Source organism: Muscardinus avellanarius (assembly GCF_963383645.1).
Source record: "Muscardinus avellanarius genome assembly, chromosome: 3".
Classification (NCBI taxonomy): Eukaryota; Metazoa; Chordata; class Mammalia; order Rodentia; family Gliridae; genus Muscardinus; species Muscardinus avellanarius.
This window is the reverse complement of record NC_137788.1, coordinates 102,674,982-102,690,851: the sequence shown is the minus strand read 5'-3', so window position 1 is coordinate 102,690,851 and position 15,870 is coordinate 102,674,982. Positions and strand designations below refer to the sequence as shown.

The 15,870-nt window shown below is 41.3% G+C and overlaps 1 protein-coding gene across 4 annotated transcripts in view; it reads left to right on the top strand.

Annotated features, from left to right (window-relative positions):
• The window catches only part of PHTF1 (putative homeodomain transcription factor 1), a gene marked incomplete at both ends in the record, with an annotated part of 59,111 nt that extends 43,555 nt beyond the window's left edge, over positions 1-15,556 (top strand). For all 4 annotated transcript variants that reach the window (XM_080691244.1, XM_080691243.1, XM_080691242.1 and 1 more), the window contains 9 exons: positions 499-720; positions 2,117-2,245; positions 3,348-3,620; positions 4,280-4,411; positions 6,222-6,308; positions 10,495-10,650; positions 12,493-12,588; positions 14,731-14,856; positions 15,536-15,556. In XM_080691244.1, coding sequence (XP_080547370.1) covers positions 499-720; positions 2,117-2,245; positions 3,348-3,620; positions 4,280-4,411; positions 6,222-6,308; positions 10,495-10,650; positions 12,493-12,588; positions 14,731-14,856; positions 15,536-15,556 — 1,242 coding nt within the window. The remainder of the gene's footprint in view (positions 1-498; positions 721-2,116; positions 2,246-3,347; positions 3,621-4,279; positions 4,412-6,221; positions 6,309-10,494; positions 10,651-12,492; positions 12,589-14,730; positions 14,857-15,535) is intronic.
• Between the last annotated feature and the right edge of the window lie 314 nt (positions 15,557-15,870).

Below are 15,870 nucleotides of genomic sequence, written 5' to 3'. Positions count from 1 at the left end.
TGGTTTTTTGTTTTGTTTTCATTGACAAGGCAATTGGGGCCATGGAAAAACTTATATTTCTGCCTGTACCACAGGGGAGCTACATCATCTGTGCTTTTCTCCACCCAATTATCCTTAAAATATTGGTTTGCCCTGGGACATGATGGGTTTGCAGCCCAGCTCAGTCTGTGTAGTGTAGGGATTCCCTTTGGTGTCTGGATGGGCAGCCAGCTGTCCAGCAGACAGGCCTGCTCACAGAGGCCCTGCTGTCCCAGAACACCGAGGCCAGCACGCCTGGGACTTGGTAGTAACTTCTTAGAGGGAGTCCTTTGAAATTGAAATATTAAAGTGTAGTATTATGGGAAGCCTTGAGAATAAATGAGTTCATAGTGATCAACTTAGGAAAGGTGGTCACTAAGGTATCATTAACATAGATGCCTACCTTGTTGTAATTTTATTTCAGACATACAGTTGTTTTTAAAGGTGAATGAAAAACTTTGTAAATTTTTCCCTTTACAGGGCTCTAGATCTGGTGTGAGTGGTGGCTCTCGGAGCCTCAACTTGTCAAGAAGAGACTCAGAAAGCACCCGCCATGACTCCGAGACCGAGGACATGTTGTGGGATGACCTGCTGCATGGCCCAGAGTGCCGGTCGTCTGTCACCAGTGACAGCGAGGGGGCCCACGTGAACACCCTTCACTCAGGGACCAAGCGTGACCCCAAAGAAGATGTTTTCCAGCAGGTCTGTGCAGCTTAATCGAAATAGCTTAATGCCTTTTGTGTCCTTACATTGTGTCAGGCATCATATCAGCTCTTTTCATTTTACAGCAAGCCTATAAAATAGATGACATCAGAGATGAGAAAACTGACCACAGCTTATGTAAATGAAAATGTTAGGATAGATGTCAGGAGACTACTCTAGGGTTGCGCTCACCTAAAATTTACTTCATATAAAAAAACTTTTTTTTAAGGATTGAATTCACACCCTTAGCTCTTTTTACTTTTCATTTTGTGACAGGATTTCTGTAAGCTTCCCAGGCTGGCCTTGAGCTTGTGAGCCTTCTGCCTCAGCCTCTCTAGTTCCTGGGATCACAAGTGTGTGCTGCTGTGCCAGCCCAGCTGCCTTTTATCTTTCAGGCAGTCCTTGCTGGAGAGTTCCATTTCTTCAGGAACCTTTCTGCTTTACTCCTAAAGTGGTCTTTCCTTTCCTTTCCTTACTTGCTGTATAGGAACTTTAATTTTGGCTCCTCTAGAAGTTTGAAAGCTTCTTGACAGCAAGGACACATATGTTGTTCTCTATTCTATCAACAGAGCATGTGACATAGTAGGTGCTCAGTAAACATTTGTTGAATAAACCAATGAATAAAATCCGCAGATGCTCATCAGCATTATGCTAAGCATTGTAGTAGAAAGAGAAGAACCACACCATATGGTGTTTTCCTGGAAACTTCTATTTTGGTTTGGGGACACAGTGACTATATAGAAAATAAGTATTGGACACTATAAAAGCACCCTGTAATTAGATGCTAATTTGCCTGGTACAGACTTTAAGGGTTTTTAATGTTGGAGGATGACCAGATTCGTGAGGCATGTGGCAGTCTAGAGGAGCATGTTGGTGGAATGGCACTCAGGCTGGTCCTTGGGGAATGAGACACCCTGGCCGGGCCGAGGCAGCTTTCAGCCGCGTGTCTCTGCTTGACACGAGTGTTCTCTGCTTTTCTGTGTTCTGGCTGGATCAGAGGAGGGCTTGACTCCTCAGTCATTGAGTGGCTGTAAGGCTCTTGCACCTCTCCTCCTGTGCCTCCCATTGCTCTGGAAACACTTTCTTCTTCAGCATCCCAAGAATACCCTAAGCGCATCCTCGCGCCGTACCTTCAGAGGGGTAAGCGGCCGCAGAGAGCATGGAGTGCTCGCTCTCCTCATCAGAAGACCTTTAGCCTCGCTCAGGGAAGAACCTGGTCTAGTGAGGAAGGAGGACCAGGAATCAGCATCTTTAGGCAGATTCTGGAGTGAGGAGCCCTGTGGGAGAGAATAGACCAGTGAGAACAGTATTGACTAGCTTGGGAGCTGGATAAAGGGAAGGAAGAACTAATGGAAGAAAGGAGTGAATAGAAACAGTTTTCTATTTTTCTTCCCAGAACCATTTATTCTGGCTTCAGAACTCAAGTCCTGCCTCTGATCGAGTTAGTGCAATAATCTGGGAAGGAAATGAGTGCAAAAAGATGGATATGTCTGTGCTGGAAATAAGCGGCATCATCATGAGCAGGGTAAGACGGGCATGCTTTCAGATCTTCAAAGGAAACCATGGGCCGGGAGCATCTACTTGGTGACTAAAGCTGCACGACACTGTGTTTTTCTTTAGCTGTGCTGGGGATTGAACCCAAGGCCACACTCTATTCCTGAGCTTTACCCCTAGTCCTAGCACTCTTCTTTTAAAACACAGATGCATTAGTTTCAGTTTTGGAATCAGAGTCTTTACCTGGTGGTTGTGTGTGTGTGTGTGTGTGTGTGTGTGTGTGTGTGAGAGAGAGAGAGAGAGAGAGAGAGACAGACAGACAGACAGACAGACAGGCAGACACATACACATACACATACACACACACTGGAGATTGAACCCAAGGGCATTCTACTTCTGAGCTACACCCCCAGCCCTATTTTACTTTTTAGTTTGAAATAGGGTCTCACTAAGTTGTGGAGGGCCTCTAACTTGCTGAGGCCACAAACCTATGATCGTCTTTTCTTAGTCTCCCAAGTACTGAGATTACAGGTATCGCTACCATGCCTGACTGGTTGTAGTTTTAAAATTTGTTACAGTTATTCAGGTATGCTGTACAAATATTCCTTATCTCATTTAAGCCTGATTAACTTATTAATCAGGTTTAAATTAATATTATATAAATAACCACTAATATACAATTTGTAAAAAATCGTAATCTGGAGGTCTTTGCTTTGTTTCCTTTTGTCCCAGAGCCTTGTGCATGCTAAGCACATGCTGTACATTGAGCTATGTCCCAGCTCAAATCTGGATGCTATTTTTTTATTTCCCCTGGAACTGGGGATTGAACTCAGGACAATTCTACCTCTAAGATACACCTCTAGCCCTATTTTTTTTTATTCCTTATTTTGAAACAGGTTCTCACTAAGTTTTGGAAGGCCTTACCAAGTAGCTGAGGCTGGCCGTGAACCTGTGGTCCTCCTGTCTCAGTCTCCCAAGTACTGGGATTACAAGTGTGCACCACCACACCTGGCTCTCTATGCCATTTTTATCTGTACATCCTTTAAAGTGTGTTTTTTAATATTCTAAGTATCATTTGATAAATACGCCATGTTCACTATGCAATAAAATGGCAATTTTAAATCAATTCCTAGGTTAATGCCTATCAACAAGGAGTCGGTTATCAGATGCTGGGGAATGTCGTCACCGTTGGATTAGCATTTTTTCCTTTTTTACATCGTCTTATCCGTGAGAAGAGCTTTGACCAACTGAAGTCCATTTCAGCTGAGGAGATCTTGACACTCTTTTGTGGGGCACCGCCTGTTATACCTATTATCATTTTGTCTATAATTAATTTTTTTGAAAGATTGTGTCTTACTTGGATGTTTTTTTTCATGATGTGTGTAGCAGAGAGAACATATAAACAGGTCAGTGGACACACAAGTTAAGTTTTGTGCCTCTCCTTTTGTGTGTGATATTCCATTGGGTTGTTTTTCTCCTCCTGGATTTGGTGCATGTGAGTTTAATGTTTGTGTTATCGCCTTTTTAAAGTTACACGTTGTAAGCTGCCATTTGCTGAGCTGCGTGTGGAGCTAAGCGGCACAGAGAGTTGGCTGCACTTCAGTGGCACTTGGTTACTCCATAGCACATGCAGCGATTCTCAAAGTGATAATGCTTTTGTGAAAAATGGCCAAGTGAGAGATAGGTTCATTGAAATTTGGTGAGTTATGGATATGAGGACTTAAAATATTGGTGATATGCACATGAAAGTACTTTGGAATCAAGCCAGAATACCATATAGACATTTGAGTTTGAGAAGCTGAGGTCACCGTAAGTCTCCAAAGAACATTCCTTTCCAATGTGAAGACCGCACCCTTTTGTGGAAAAGCATTTCACTGTTTAATAAATATGCTTGGGAGACAACAGGCTAAGATTTTAGTGAAGTTTTTTCACTGCCAGTCTTAGTGATTACTGATAATAATTTAATTCCTTTGAGCATTTTAAGTATCCTGGGAATACTGTTGACAGTTACATGAATGCATCTCCAGACATGCTTCACAATGTGATTTTTTTTAACCTCCTCTAGAGATTTTTATTCGCAAAACTCTTCAGCCATATTACTTCTGCCAGGAAAGCTAGGAAATATGAAATACCTCACTTCAGACTTAAAAAGGTGGAGAACATTAAAATATGGTTATCACTCCGTTCCTATCTAAAGGTGAGTTTTATTTTATTAAAACTAGGAGGTGTGCAGGAATATACAGAAAACATGCTCTGGAGTTTCTGGCCACAGTGCTCAGAAGATGTGTGGGTACTGGACCGATTGTACTAGTGGCCAACAGACGTGCTAGATACAAAATGGATGTGAGCCGGGCGTGGTGGGCAGGCTTGTGATCCCAGCATTCGGGAGGCTGAGACGGGAGGATCGCGGTTTGTGGACAGCCTCAGCTACTGAGTGAGGCCCTGTTTCAAAACAAAGAATACAAAATAGGGCTGGGGTGTCGCTTGAAGGTCGAATGCCCCTGGGCTCCACCCCCAGACCCGCAAAAAAATAAATAAATAAATAAATAAATAAAAAATAAAAAAGGATGTGATGTATCTGCGAAGCTAGTAAATAAAGGCCTGGATAAAAGAAAAAGTTTCCTAGGGCAGAGTCAAAATTAAATATTACTTTTTTTCTTTTTGGAAAGTAATCCAGCTAAAAATATATTAGTTAACCATTAATCCTCTTAATTTGGAAAGGTATGGACTTTTTTGTGGGGGGGATCTGGGGATGGAACCCAGAGGCATTTGACCTCTGAGCTATACCCCCTGCCCTATTTTTTATTCTTTATTTTGAAACAGGGTCTCACTGAGTTGCGGGGGGCCTCACTAAGTAGCAGAGGCTGTTCCTGAACCACGGTCCTCCTGTCTCAGCCACCCAAATGCTGGCATTACAAGCGTGTGCCACCACGCCCAGCTTTGGATTTTTTTTATTTTAATTTTTTAAATTGGTGCATCATAGTCATCTTTCTTCCTTTCTTTTCTTTCTTTCTTTCTTTCTTTCTTTCTTTCTTTCTTTCTTTCTTTCTTTCTTTCTTTCTTTCTTTCTTTCTTTTTGCAGTACTGGGGATGGAACCCAGGGGCATTCTACTTCTGAGCTATACCCCCAGCCCTATTTTTTATTCTTTACCGTGAAACAGGTTCTCACTGAGTTGCAGAGGGCCTCACTAAGTAGTAGCTGAGATTGTCCACCAACTGCGATCCTTACTGTCTCAGCCTCCTGAATGCTGGGTTCACAAGTGTGCACCACCATGCCTGGCATAGTCATACATCTTAAAGGGTACACGATGGTAGAGGCATACATGCACACATCACTCCTTTAGCCCTTCCCCAAGTCCCACCCCACTCCCTCCCCTCCCTCCTCCTCATGTTTGGCTTAGTGATGACTTTGATGTTTGTGAATGTGCATCATGAACATTCCCAGTTTCCCTCCCCCTCCCATCCCCTCAGTTAGGTCGCTTTATTTGCTCATCTATAGTTTCTCCTTTATCTAGAGTTACTTCTGGAACCCTCTTCTCCCTGGCTTCCACATATTAGGGAGAGCATCTGATTTCTTACTTTTTTGTGACTGACTAATCTGGAAAGGTGTGGAATTAAATGCTTCAAGTTGCTGGGCATGGTAGCACATGTTTGTAATCCCAGTGCTTGGGAGGCTGAGACAGGAGAATCTCAGGTTCACAGCCAGCCTCAGCTACTTAGTGAGGCCCCCCCCAACTTAGTGAGACCTTGTTAAAAAATAAAGAATAAAAAATAGGACTGGAGGTGTAACTTGAAGGTAGAATGCCCTAGATTCAATCCCCAGTGTTGCAAAAAAAAAAAAAAAAAAAAAAAGCTTCAAGTTGAAAATGCAAATATATTAAGATCCTGTGTCGGAAACATAAATATTTATTTTCACATTAAAGTGGTAAAACCCTGAGGCTCGCTGGTGGGAGGGCTGTTCTGTCTGGCTGTCGTCTGGAGCAGTAACGGTTTGTCTCGCTCCACAGAGGCGGGGTCCACAGAGGTCCGTCGACGTGGTCGTGTCTTCGGTCTTCTTACTGACACTTTCAATCGCGTTCATTTGTTGTGCCCAGGTAAAAGTTTCATATTTGTTTTAATGCAAAATGGGAATTCAGTTGCAGGTTTCACTTTGTGTTTTAGACCAGGTCACTGTGTATTTAAATATACATTGTTTATTTATTTATTTTTAATCTACTTTTATTGGTGCTTTGTTTATACATCATGGGTGAGGTTCAGAGTGATGGGAACGTGCACAGGGCACTGGTGTTTCCCTCTGGATCCACCCGTGTCTTCCCTTCTCCTCCCCTGTGTTACTGAGTCTGGTACTGATGACTTCTGAGCTGTTTCTCTCCTTGAGCCCCCCCCCCCCATCCTGCTGGCGTCTGGCCTCCTCATCTCAAGTCCTTTTTGTTTCGCAAGTTTTCTCATACATGTGACTTTCTGAGGCTGGCTAATCTTGCTTAGCATAATATTCTCTACTTATAGTTTTAAACACGACTACATTTCTGCTGCTATTTTGGATACTCAATAATTTTTTCTTTTTGAAATGAGAATATAGATAATTTGAAGTCCTTTTAAGATTCTAAGCCGGGCGTGGTGGTGCACGCTTGTAATCCCAGTACTTGGGAGGCTGAGACGGGACGACTGCAGGTTCACAGCCAGCCTCATCTACTTAGTGAGGCCCTCTGCAACTTAGTGAGATCCTGTTTCAAAATAAAGAATAAAAAATAGGACTGGGGAGTGTAGCTTGGAGATGGAATGCCCCTGGGTTCAATCCCCAGTACTGCCAAAAAAAAAGAGACATTAGATCATTCTAATTTTAGTTCGTAATTGCTTTTACTAATAATAATACCATCATACGCTGATAGTTATAAAATAGTGATTTTTTAACTACATTATTCCTTCAACATTTATTATCATTCTAAAGTAAATCTTTTATCTCATTCATTTCTTAATTATACTGTGAAATAGTATATTTTTAGTTTTACTTGTTTTGATGTTCAAATGGTTCCAAATTTGGCCGGGGGAGCCACTCCTGTGTCCTGTGGACAGGTCCTCTCAGATCCTTTTTAAGCACTTCTGTTTTTTTTTTTCAAATTACAAGAAGTTTCAGGCTTTTCTTGTACTTTCCTATTTATTGACGTTTAACTTAATCCTACTTCAGAGAACACATCTGTTTTCAGTCTTCAGAAACATGTAGGAGCTTACTGTATCTCAAGTGTGTTCAGTTTTACGACCCTCCTGTCTGTGCTCTGTTGGGAGCCGTGCTCCCTGGGCTCCGCCTGCTGCTCAGGTCACCTCTCTCTCCTTGTTTTCTGGTCTGCATGTTCTGTCAGCCATCAGTAGAGGTGTGTTCAAATCTATTGTGCTTGTGGATTTGTCTGTTTTTACTCTGTATGTTTTGAGGCTGTGTAACTGGGTGCATCCAGATTTAGGATTGTTATCCATCTTTTTCATGGATTGACTTTTCTTTCCTAATATGTACTGATTTTTTTCATGAAGCTGGGATCCAGTGCAGAATTAGACATTGCATTTAGTTGTCATGCCTCTGTGGTCTCCTTTAATCTGCAAAAGCATCAGGCTGTCTTTTTGTTTTTTGTGACCTCACAAAATGTCCCTATTTATAATGTTTTTACTCAATCTGCTCTTGATGTAACTACCCCAACCATCTTGATTATGCATTTTATGTTTGCTTTTATTGGTTGTCATATTTTAGGTGATCTCTGTAATCAACACATTATTTTTTGGCTGTTTTTTTTAGTAATTCAGCCTCCCAGTCAGTGTCTTCAAGTGTCTGGCCCATTTAAATTTACCATAAGTACTAGAAGTACAAGTATTATTTGGTTCTTGTTAATTTTCTTTATCTGTCCTTTTTGTTAATCAAATATTCCTTACTATTTTATTTAATCCTCTGTATTAACTTGTTATATATTCTTTTACTAGTAAGCTGAGGGATTAATGTAATGTATTGGTCTTTCAAATTAGCATAGTCTAATAAAATTATAGCTTCTTAGCTGGGAATGGTGGTATATGCCTCTAATTCCAGGACTTGAGAGGCTGAGATAGGAGGATCACATATTTGAGACAAGCCTCAGCAATTTAGTGAGGCCTTGTTTCAAAATAAAAAGGAAAATAGTACTTGGGGGTGTTGCTCAGAGGTAGAATGCTACTGGATTCAATCCTCAGTAACAACAACAGCAACAAAAAATGACAGCTTTGATAGTGCTAAGACCTTCGAGCATTCTCACTTAGAGCTTTGATAATTCTAAGACTTTACAACACTTCCATTTACCCCTCCATCTTGTGTTATTGTCCATTGTTTTAATTTTATAGTCTAGCCAAAAGATGGGATTATCCTTGTTTTGTATAGTCAGTTATTTGTTTATATTTACCCTTTCCACTGCTTTTCATTATTTCTTGCACCTCTCTGTTTTTCTGGGATTATTTTCCTTTTACCTGAGTAACTTCTTTAGTTTATTTAGTGTCAGTTATGGGTTCTCTATTTTTCTTATTTGAAATGTCTTTTATAAAATGCTTCCATTATTAAAAGACACCGGGAATGGAATTCTAGGTTGCTGGTTACTCACCTTTATCTCTTTTGGGCTCTATTGCTTCTAATTTTTATGTTTTATCTTGAGAACATAGTTGATAGCTGTATTGCTGCTTTTTTAAAAAGTACTATACTTTTTTCTGCATTATCTTAAGATTCATTCCTTTGTGTTTGCTTTTGTAGCCGTTTGGCTATGATTTGTATACAACGGTGTTCGTTGGGTAGCAAATCCTGTCACTTTTCTCAGCAGGTAGGCCTCTGCTGCTAGTTGTTACTTCCCTCTTCCCAGCTGTAACTAATTGGGATAGCAGGACCCAGAATGAGCTAAACATACTCTCTCTTCAGAAAACCTAATAGCTGGGCGTGGTGGCGCATGCTTGTAATCCCAGCATTCAGGAGGCTGAGACCGGAGGATCGCAGTTCGGGGACAGTCTCCGCTACTTAGTGAAGCCCTCCGTAACTCAGTGAGACCCGGTTTCAAAATAAAGAATAAAAAATAGGGCAGGAGGTGTAGCTCGGAGGTCGAATGCCCCTGGGTTCCATCCCCAGACCCGCAAAAAAAAAAAAAAAAAAAAAAAAAAAAAAAAAAAAAAAAAAAAAAAAAACCCTAATATATCAGTGATAGATTTTGGAGAAGAAAGGTCAAAAAGGGTCAGTGGGGCCATAAAGGGTCATGACAAACCAAAGGTGGCATAAGCCAAAGTTAATGGATAACAGAAGACTGAGTGTTGTCAGGCAATGGAAAGGTCCTGAAGAGGGGAGGGGAAGCTTCACTGCCTGCCTGTCAGTTTCTCCCTCCCTCCATCCCCCCTCTTTCTTGCTGGAGGTTGAACACGGGAATGTTCTACCTCAGAGCTACACCCCCAGCATTATTTTAATTTTTATTTTAAAACAGGGTCTCACTACATTACCACACACTGCCAGTCTCTAACTCGTGACGATCCTTCCTCAGCCATCCAGGGGATTGTAGGTGTCGCCACTATGCCCGGCTCACTTGCTATTTTTCAAAAGGCATGCATTTGTTATCTGTGAGAGTTTTCAGTGCATTTTTCAATAAATTATCTTACCTTGCTTGGGCTTGCTAGAACAAATTTCTTTATATTTAAGTCAGTGTATTTGTTTATTTTGTTTTATTTATTTACTTACTTGTTTGTTTTTTGTGGCACTGGGGACCTAGTTTCAAAATAAGAAAATAGGGCTTGGGGTATCGCTTCAAAGTAGAATGTCCCAGATTCGGTCCCCAGTATCACATACACATGAAAAGAAAACTTGACACATAATAGGCACTCTGTTATTATTTGTATGGAAATGGAATGAAAAACTGACCCTTAGGATTTTCTAGTTGTATTAGTGGCATGAACCACACATTTTAGGGAACTCATTAGATTTGATGCAAATTTAATGTTTTGAGCAGTGGTCACCATATACTTGTGAGTGGACTGTGGTGGTTAAAGTAGTTGGAAATATATTTGTCTTATTTTACTTATTGCTATGCTTTTTCCTTTGATACTTCTAGACCCTCTCTGCCTTTTATGAAAAGGGAAAACATCTAAGAAACTTAGAGAAGTCCATAATTGTACATAATACTACTAAAACTCTTTTTTCTGAGTGTTAAAATACTGGATTCTTAATAGTGTTTTAAAATTTGATGGAATAAGGGAGTGATTACATAATTCCAAGACAAAAACTTTTTTTGGGTCCCTTGATAGGTTCTTCAAGGACATAAAACGTTCCTGAATGATGCTTATAACTGGGAGTTTTTGATCTGGGAAACGGCGTTACTGCTTTTCTTATTGCGCCTGGCCTCACTGGGGTCTGAAACCAACAAGAAATACAGCAATGTTTCCATATTACTTACTGAACAGGTATTGGTTGGTCTGTTAATTTTGCTCGGGACTTAGAGGTGGTATAATATATTGTAATACTTATGCCAAGCGTTAAGGGTGGGGTCACAATGTAGTTATCTTTCCAGCTATATGACTTCACAGGTCACTTTGCTGCTGCTTTATTTACCCCTTATGCAATGGTTATAATGTCTTTCCACATGTACCAGGACTGTAGGAATCGAAAACTGATAGAGCCCTATGTGATGGTGCACACCTGTAATCCCAGGATTTGGGAGGCCGAGACAGGAGGACTGCAAGTCCAAGGCCAATTTAGTGAGATTCTCAGCAGCCTAGTGAGATCCTGTTTCAAAATAAAAGCAGAGCATGGTGGTGCACGCTTGTAATCCCAGCATTAGGGAGGTGGAGACTGGAGGATCATGGTTCATGGACATCTTCAGCTACTTAGTGAGGCCCTTTGCAACTCAGTGAGACCCTGTTTTAAAAACTAAAAGGGCTAGCCGGGCATGGTGGTGCACACTTGTAATCCCCGCGCTTGGGAGGCTGAGACAGGAGGATCGCACAGGTTCAAAGCCAGCCTCAGCTACTTAGTGAGGCTCTCAGCAACTTAGTGAGACCCTGTTTCCAAATAAAGTATAAAATAGGTCTGGGAGTATAGCCTGGAGGTAGAAAGCCCCTGGGTTCCACCCCCAGTACCACCAAAAAAAAAAAAAAAAAAAAAAAAAAAGCCTAAAGCTTAAACGTAAGGCTGGGGGGTATATCTTGGAAGTACAATGCTCCTGAGTTCTATCCCCAGTACTACTAAATAAATAAATAAATAAGGGCTGAGGTGTAGGTCGGAGGTAGAATGTCCCTGGCTTCAATCCCCAGTACCATCACCGCCCCCCCAAAGAAAAGGCTGATAGATTGCAAATACTTTGTATACTATAAAGGTGTTTTATTTGGGGCCGTGGAGAATGTATTTAATCTCATATTCTGCATCAAGTATTGAATCTTTTGAGAGTACGTGTAATTTAATATGTTAATCATTTTTAATTTCTTTACCATTTGTACAATAAATTATTTAGTGTTTGGAAAATACTTGTTTTTCTGTATGTAAATATATAGAGATTGAGAAATGTTCCTTATAAATACAGAGTGGTATAAAGTAATTTTTTTAAATTTTAATTTCAGGTTTAGCCATAAACTTTTAAGTAAAAACATTTGGAATCATTAGACTTTTTCCCCCTTAGTATCATAATGGAAGATTCTTCCCTTTAGAAGGATGAAAATAAGGAATTAGCTCTGGGTGTGGTGGCACACTCTCTAATCCCCGCACTTGGGAGGCAGAGACAGGAGGATTGCGCAGGTTCGAAGCCAGCCGTGCGCTGGCTTAAGAGACCCTGTTTCCAAATAAAAATATAAAATAGATCTGGGAGTGTAGCCTGGAGGTAGAAGGGTTCCATTCCCAGTACCAAGGCATTAGCAAGTTAAAAGCAACTATCCTCCTTCTTTTCACAAATGTTTAATGAGGATAGTAGATTATTTGGATGATGCTGAGAGAAGAAAATACTGTTTTTTAACAAGGGATTTACATGCTAATTATGTTATATTACAATTAATATTGAAAATTTTCATTGTTTGGATATTTAAATTGCTCCATCATTAATTATTTTTCTTCAATAAGTAATTTTTCATTGCCTAAGGGAGACTGAGTAGGGAAGAGGTCTAGGGCACATGGTACATTTCTCTGTAGGAATAGCTGTTGGACATTGAAAATGTATTTTCCTTGAGAACATGACCCTTAGACTGTCAGATTTTATGTAGCAAAACATATGTATCTTTTTTCTATGAAATTTACTTAATATCTCCTCCTTCTCTTAGATTAATTTATATCTTAAGATGGAGAAAAAGCCAAATAAGAAAGAACAGCTCACTCTAGTAAACAATGTCTTAAAGCTGTCCACCAAGTTGTTAAAAGTAAGTAATATCATGACATAATTTTAATAGAATTTACATTAAATTTGCATCTTCTCACATCTGAATTTAAGTTAAATTCACCCAGTGGTGCCCGAGGCCCCAGTGGGCTCTGGGGCAAGGTCAGGGCCAGGGCGGCTGAGGACAGAGTGGCCCGTTTTCTGAAGGTCCACCTCTTCCTGGCTACTCACAAAGTCGGAGATCACTGACATTTTCCTGGGGACATCCCTCGAGGATGAGGCTTTCCTCCATGAGAGCTGAGATCGCCTGGCTGTGTTTGTGAGCCTGAGGGACCATGTTGGCCACGCTGGTCTGGGGGTTGGTGGCCAGGGAGGTGGCTGCTGAGCAAGGACAGGCAGGCCTCACTCTGCCCTAGGGAGGGCCCGTGCTGTCTGTCGGCCCGCCAGCCCCAGAGCCTCCAGCATTGCCTGGCCCCGTGCTCGAGGCAGCTGCCAGCGGCTGTTGTCTGCACTGCTGCATCTGGGCCAGAGCCACTTCCCAAGGCCACCTCTGGCCACCAAGACCTGGCTCACCCCAGCCTCTGGGAAGAAGTGTGCTCCCACCGCAGCAGCGACTCCTGTGCAGAGCCCTGAGCTCCAGCTGTGGCCTCCATGTAGTTTTTACATAAGAAAAAGTGAACTTGCTTGTTTTAATTAATTAAATGTTTTACTTTTTAGAAAATAACCTCGTAACAGGTGCCAGATTGTATAGATTCAAAATACCAACCTTATGTTTTTGTTTTGTTTTGTTTTGTTTTTTGGTGGTACTGCGGATGGAACCCAGGGGCTTTCTACCTCCGGGCTATTCTCCCAGACCTGTTTTATACTTTATTTGGAAACAGGGTCTCACTAAGTTGCTGAGAGCCTCACTAAGTAGCTGAGGCTGGCTTTGAACCTGTGTGATCCTCCTGTCTCAGCCTCCGCACAGGGATTACAAGTGTGCGCCACCACGTCCGGTCTGATGGTTTTGATTTATAAAATCAAATACTCTATAAAAAAAAATTCTGGTGCCGGGTGTGGTGGCTCACGCTTGTAATCCCCGTGCTTGGGAGGCGGAGACAGGAGGATCGCATAGGTTCAAAGCCAGCCTGGCTGGCTTAAGAGACCCTGTTTCCAAAAAAAATAAAAAAGTATAAAAATAGGTCTGGGAGTGTAGCCCGGAGGCAGAAGGGTTTTCAGGAACCCCCATACCGCCAAATAAATAAATAAATAAATAAATAAATAAATAAATAAATTTTTTGGTTTTATATCACTCCAGTCTAGACCTTGAAAAATTTAGATCATGGGAAAGTAGGTAAGAATAGTTTATTTATTTATTTATTTATTTATTTATTTATTTATTTTTGTGGTATGGAAATGGAACCCTGGGGTATTCTACCTTCAAGCTCTACCTCCAGCCTTATTTTACTTTTTATTGAAACAAGGTCTCTCTAAGTTACTGAGGCTGGCCTCAAACTTGTTATCCTCCTGTCTTTTAAGTACTGGTATTACAGGCATGTGCTACCAGTGCCTGGCTTAGATAATAGATATTTTTAAGGTAGCTTTCAAATATTGAGGAAAGGCTGCATTAAGAAGTCATCCTCACCCAAGACTTAAAAAACAGCAACAGCAGGTGCATTGGTACACACCTATAATCCCACCTGGATTCTGAGGCAGGAGGATCACAAGTTCAAGGCCAGCTGGCAATTTAGTGAGACTTGTCTCAAAATAAAATGGCCTGGGGTGTAGTTTCAGTGGTAGACCACTTGCCTAGCATGCAGGAGGCACTGTGTTTAAGCCCCAGTACTGGAAAAACAAAGGGTTGAGGTGTTGCTCAGAGGGGAAAGAAAGAGAGGGAAAAAAAGAGGGGAAGGAAAGGAGTGGTGTGGTGATGCACTTGTAATCTCAGTACTTGGGAGGCTGAGACGGGAGGATGGCGCAGATTCGAAGCCAGCCTCAGATACTTAGTGAGGCTCTCAGCAACCCAGTAAGACCCTATTTCTTCAAAACAGAGAATCAAAAGTAGGGCTAGGGGTGTAGCTCAGAGGTAGAATGCCCCTGGGTTCCATCTTCAGTACTACAAAAAACAAAAACAAAACAAAAGAAACAGAAACCAGTGATTGTTATTGAAAAATAATTCCATTTCAATTCTTTTATGTTTTTATAGGAGCTGGACACACCATTTAGACTCTATGGATTGACAATGAATCCCTTAATCTATAATATCACAAGAGTAGTTATCCTTTCTGCTGTCTCAGGAGTTATAAGTGATCTTCTAGGATTTAATATAAGAGTAAGTGTGATGACTAATAAAATTACTGTGCCCAACAATCTGTGTGTGTGTGTGTGTGTGTGTGTGTGTGTGTGTGTGTGTAGCATACCTTGACTCCTGAGGTAAAGAAGTAGGCTTCTCAGCTTAGGTTTCTTCATTTTACTTAAGTATGAAAGATTGAATTCTTACATGAACAAGCCTCAAATTTGAATTTCATGGCAATTGCATAGGCTGGGTAAGGGTCTTACTGTGATCTAGGAAAATACAGAGAGATAAGGATGCATGAAAACCACCAATATATGAGCTACACGTTGTCTTTTTTGGTTCTGGAAGTTTTTAGTATTTTTTCTCTGTGATGTCCTATAGTTGCTATTCCAGAGCTGATAGGTTTTCTTCTTATATAAAGGGTGCCTGGAGCCAGGTGTGGAAGTGCCTGCTTGTAATCCCAATATTTGAGAGGCTGAGACAAGAGGATCTCAGGTTTGAGGCCAGTTGCCCTCTGCAAGTTAGTGGGACCCTGTTTCAAAATAAAGAATAAAATATTGGACTGGGGATGTAGCTTGGAGGTAGACTGGGTTCAATTCCCAGTACCACACAAAAAGAATGCTTGGTTCACAGTAGTGTGCATGTAACCTAAATCCACCTACTTGTCTTAAAACTAACTTTTTTGATGATTATTTTCTTTCTTTTTTTTATTTAGCTCTGGAAAATTAAGTCATGAGCTGAGAGTAATGCCTGGACTCCTCCTAGCAGGCTTCATCACCAGCCCATTGAGGAAAGAGATGATGACTGTGGAAGCCGGTGGGATGCCCAGGTCTCTGTCCAGTGCGCAGGTGCTCTCGGCTCTGCTAGTCCTAACGCACAGCGTCCCCAGAGGAGCCAGTCCTGTGTGCCAGGCGTGCAAGCTAAACACCTGTTCCTTCATGGTTTTCAAACAATATGAATACTCAGCAGGCTAAAGACTGTGTGTTATGGTAACACAAAGACAATCTTCTAAGTTAGGAAATTTATTCTGGGCACTTCAGTACTGTGACA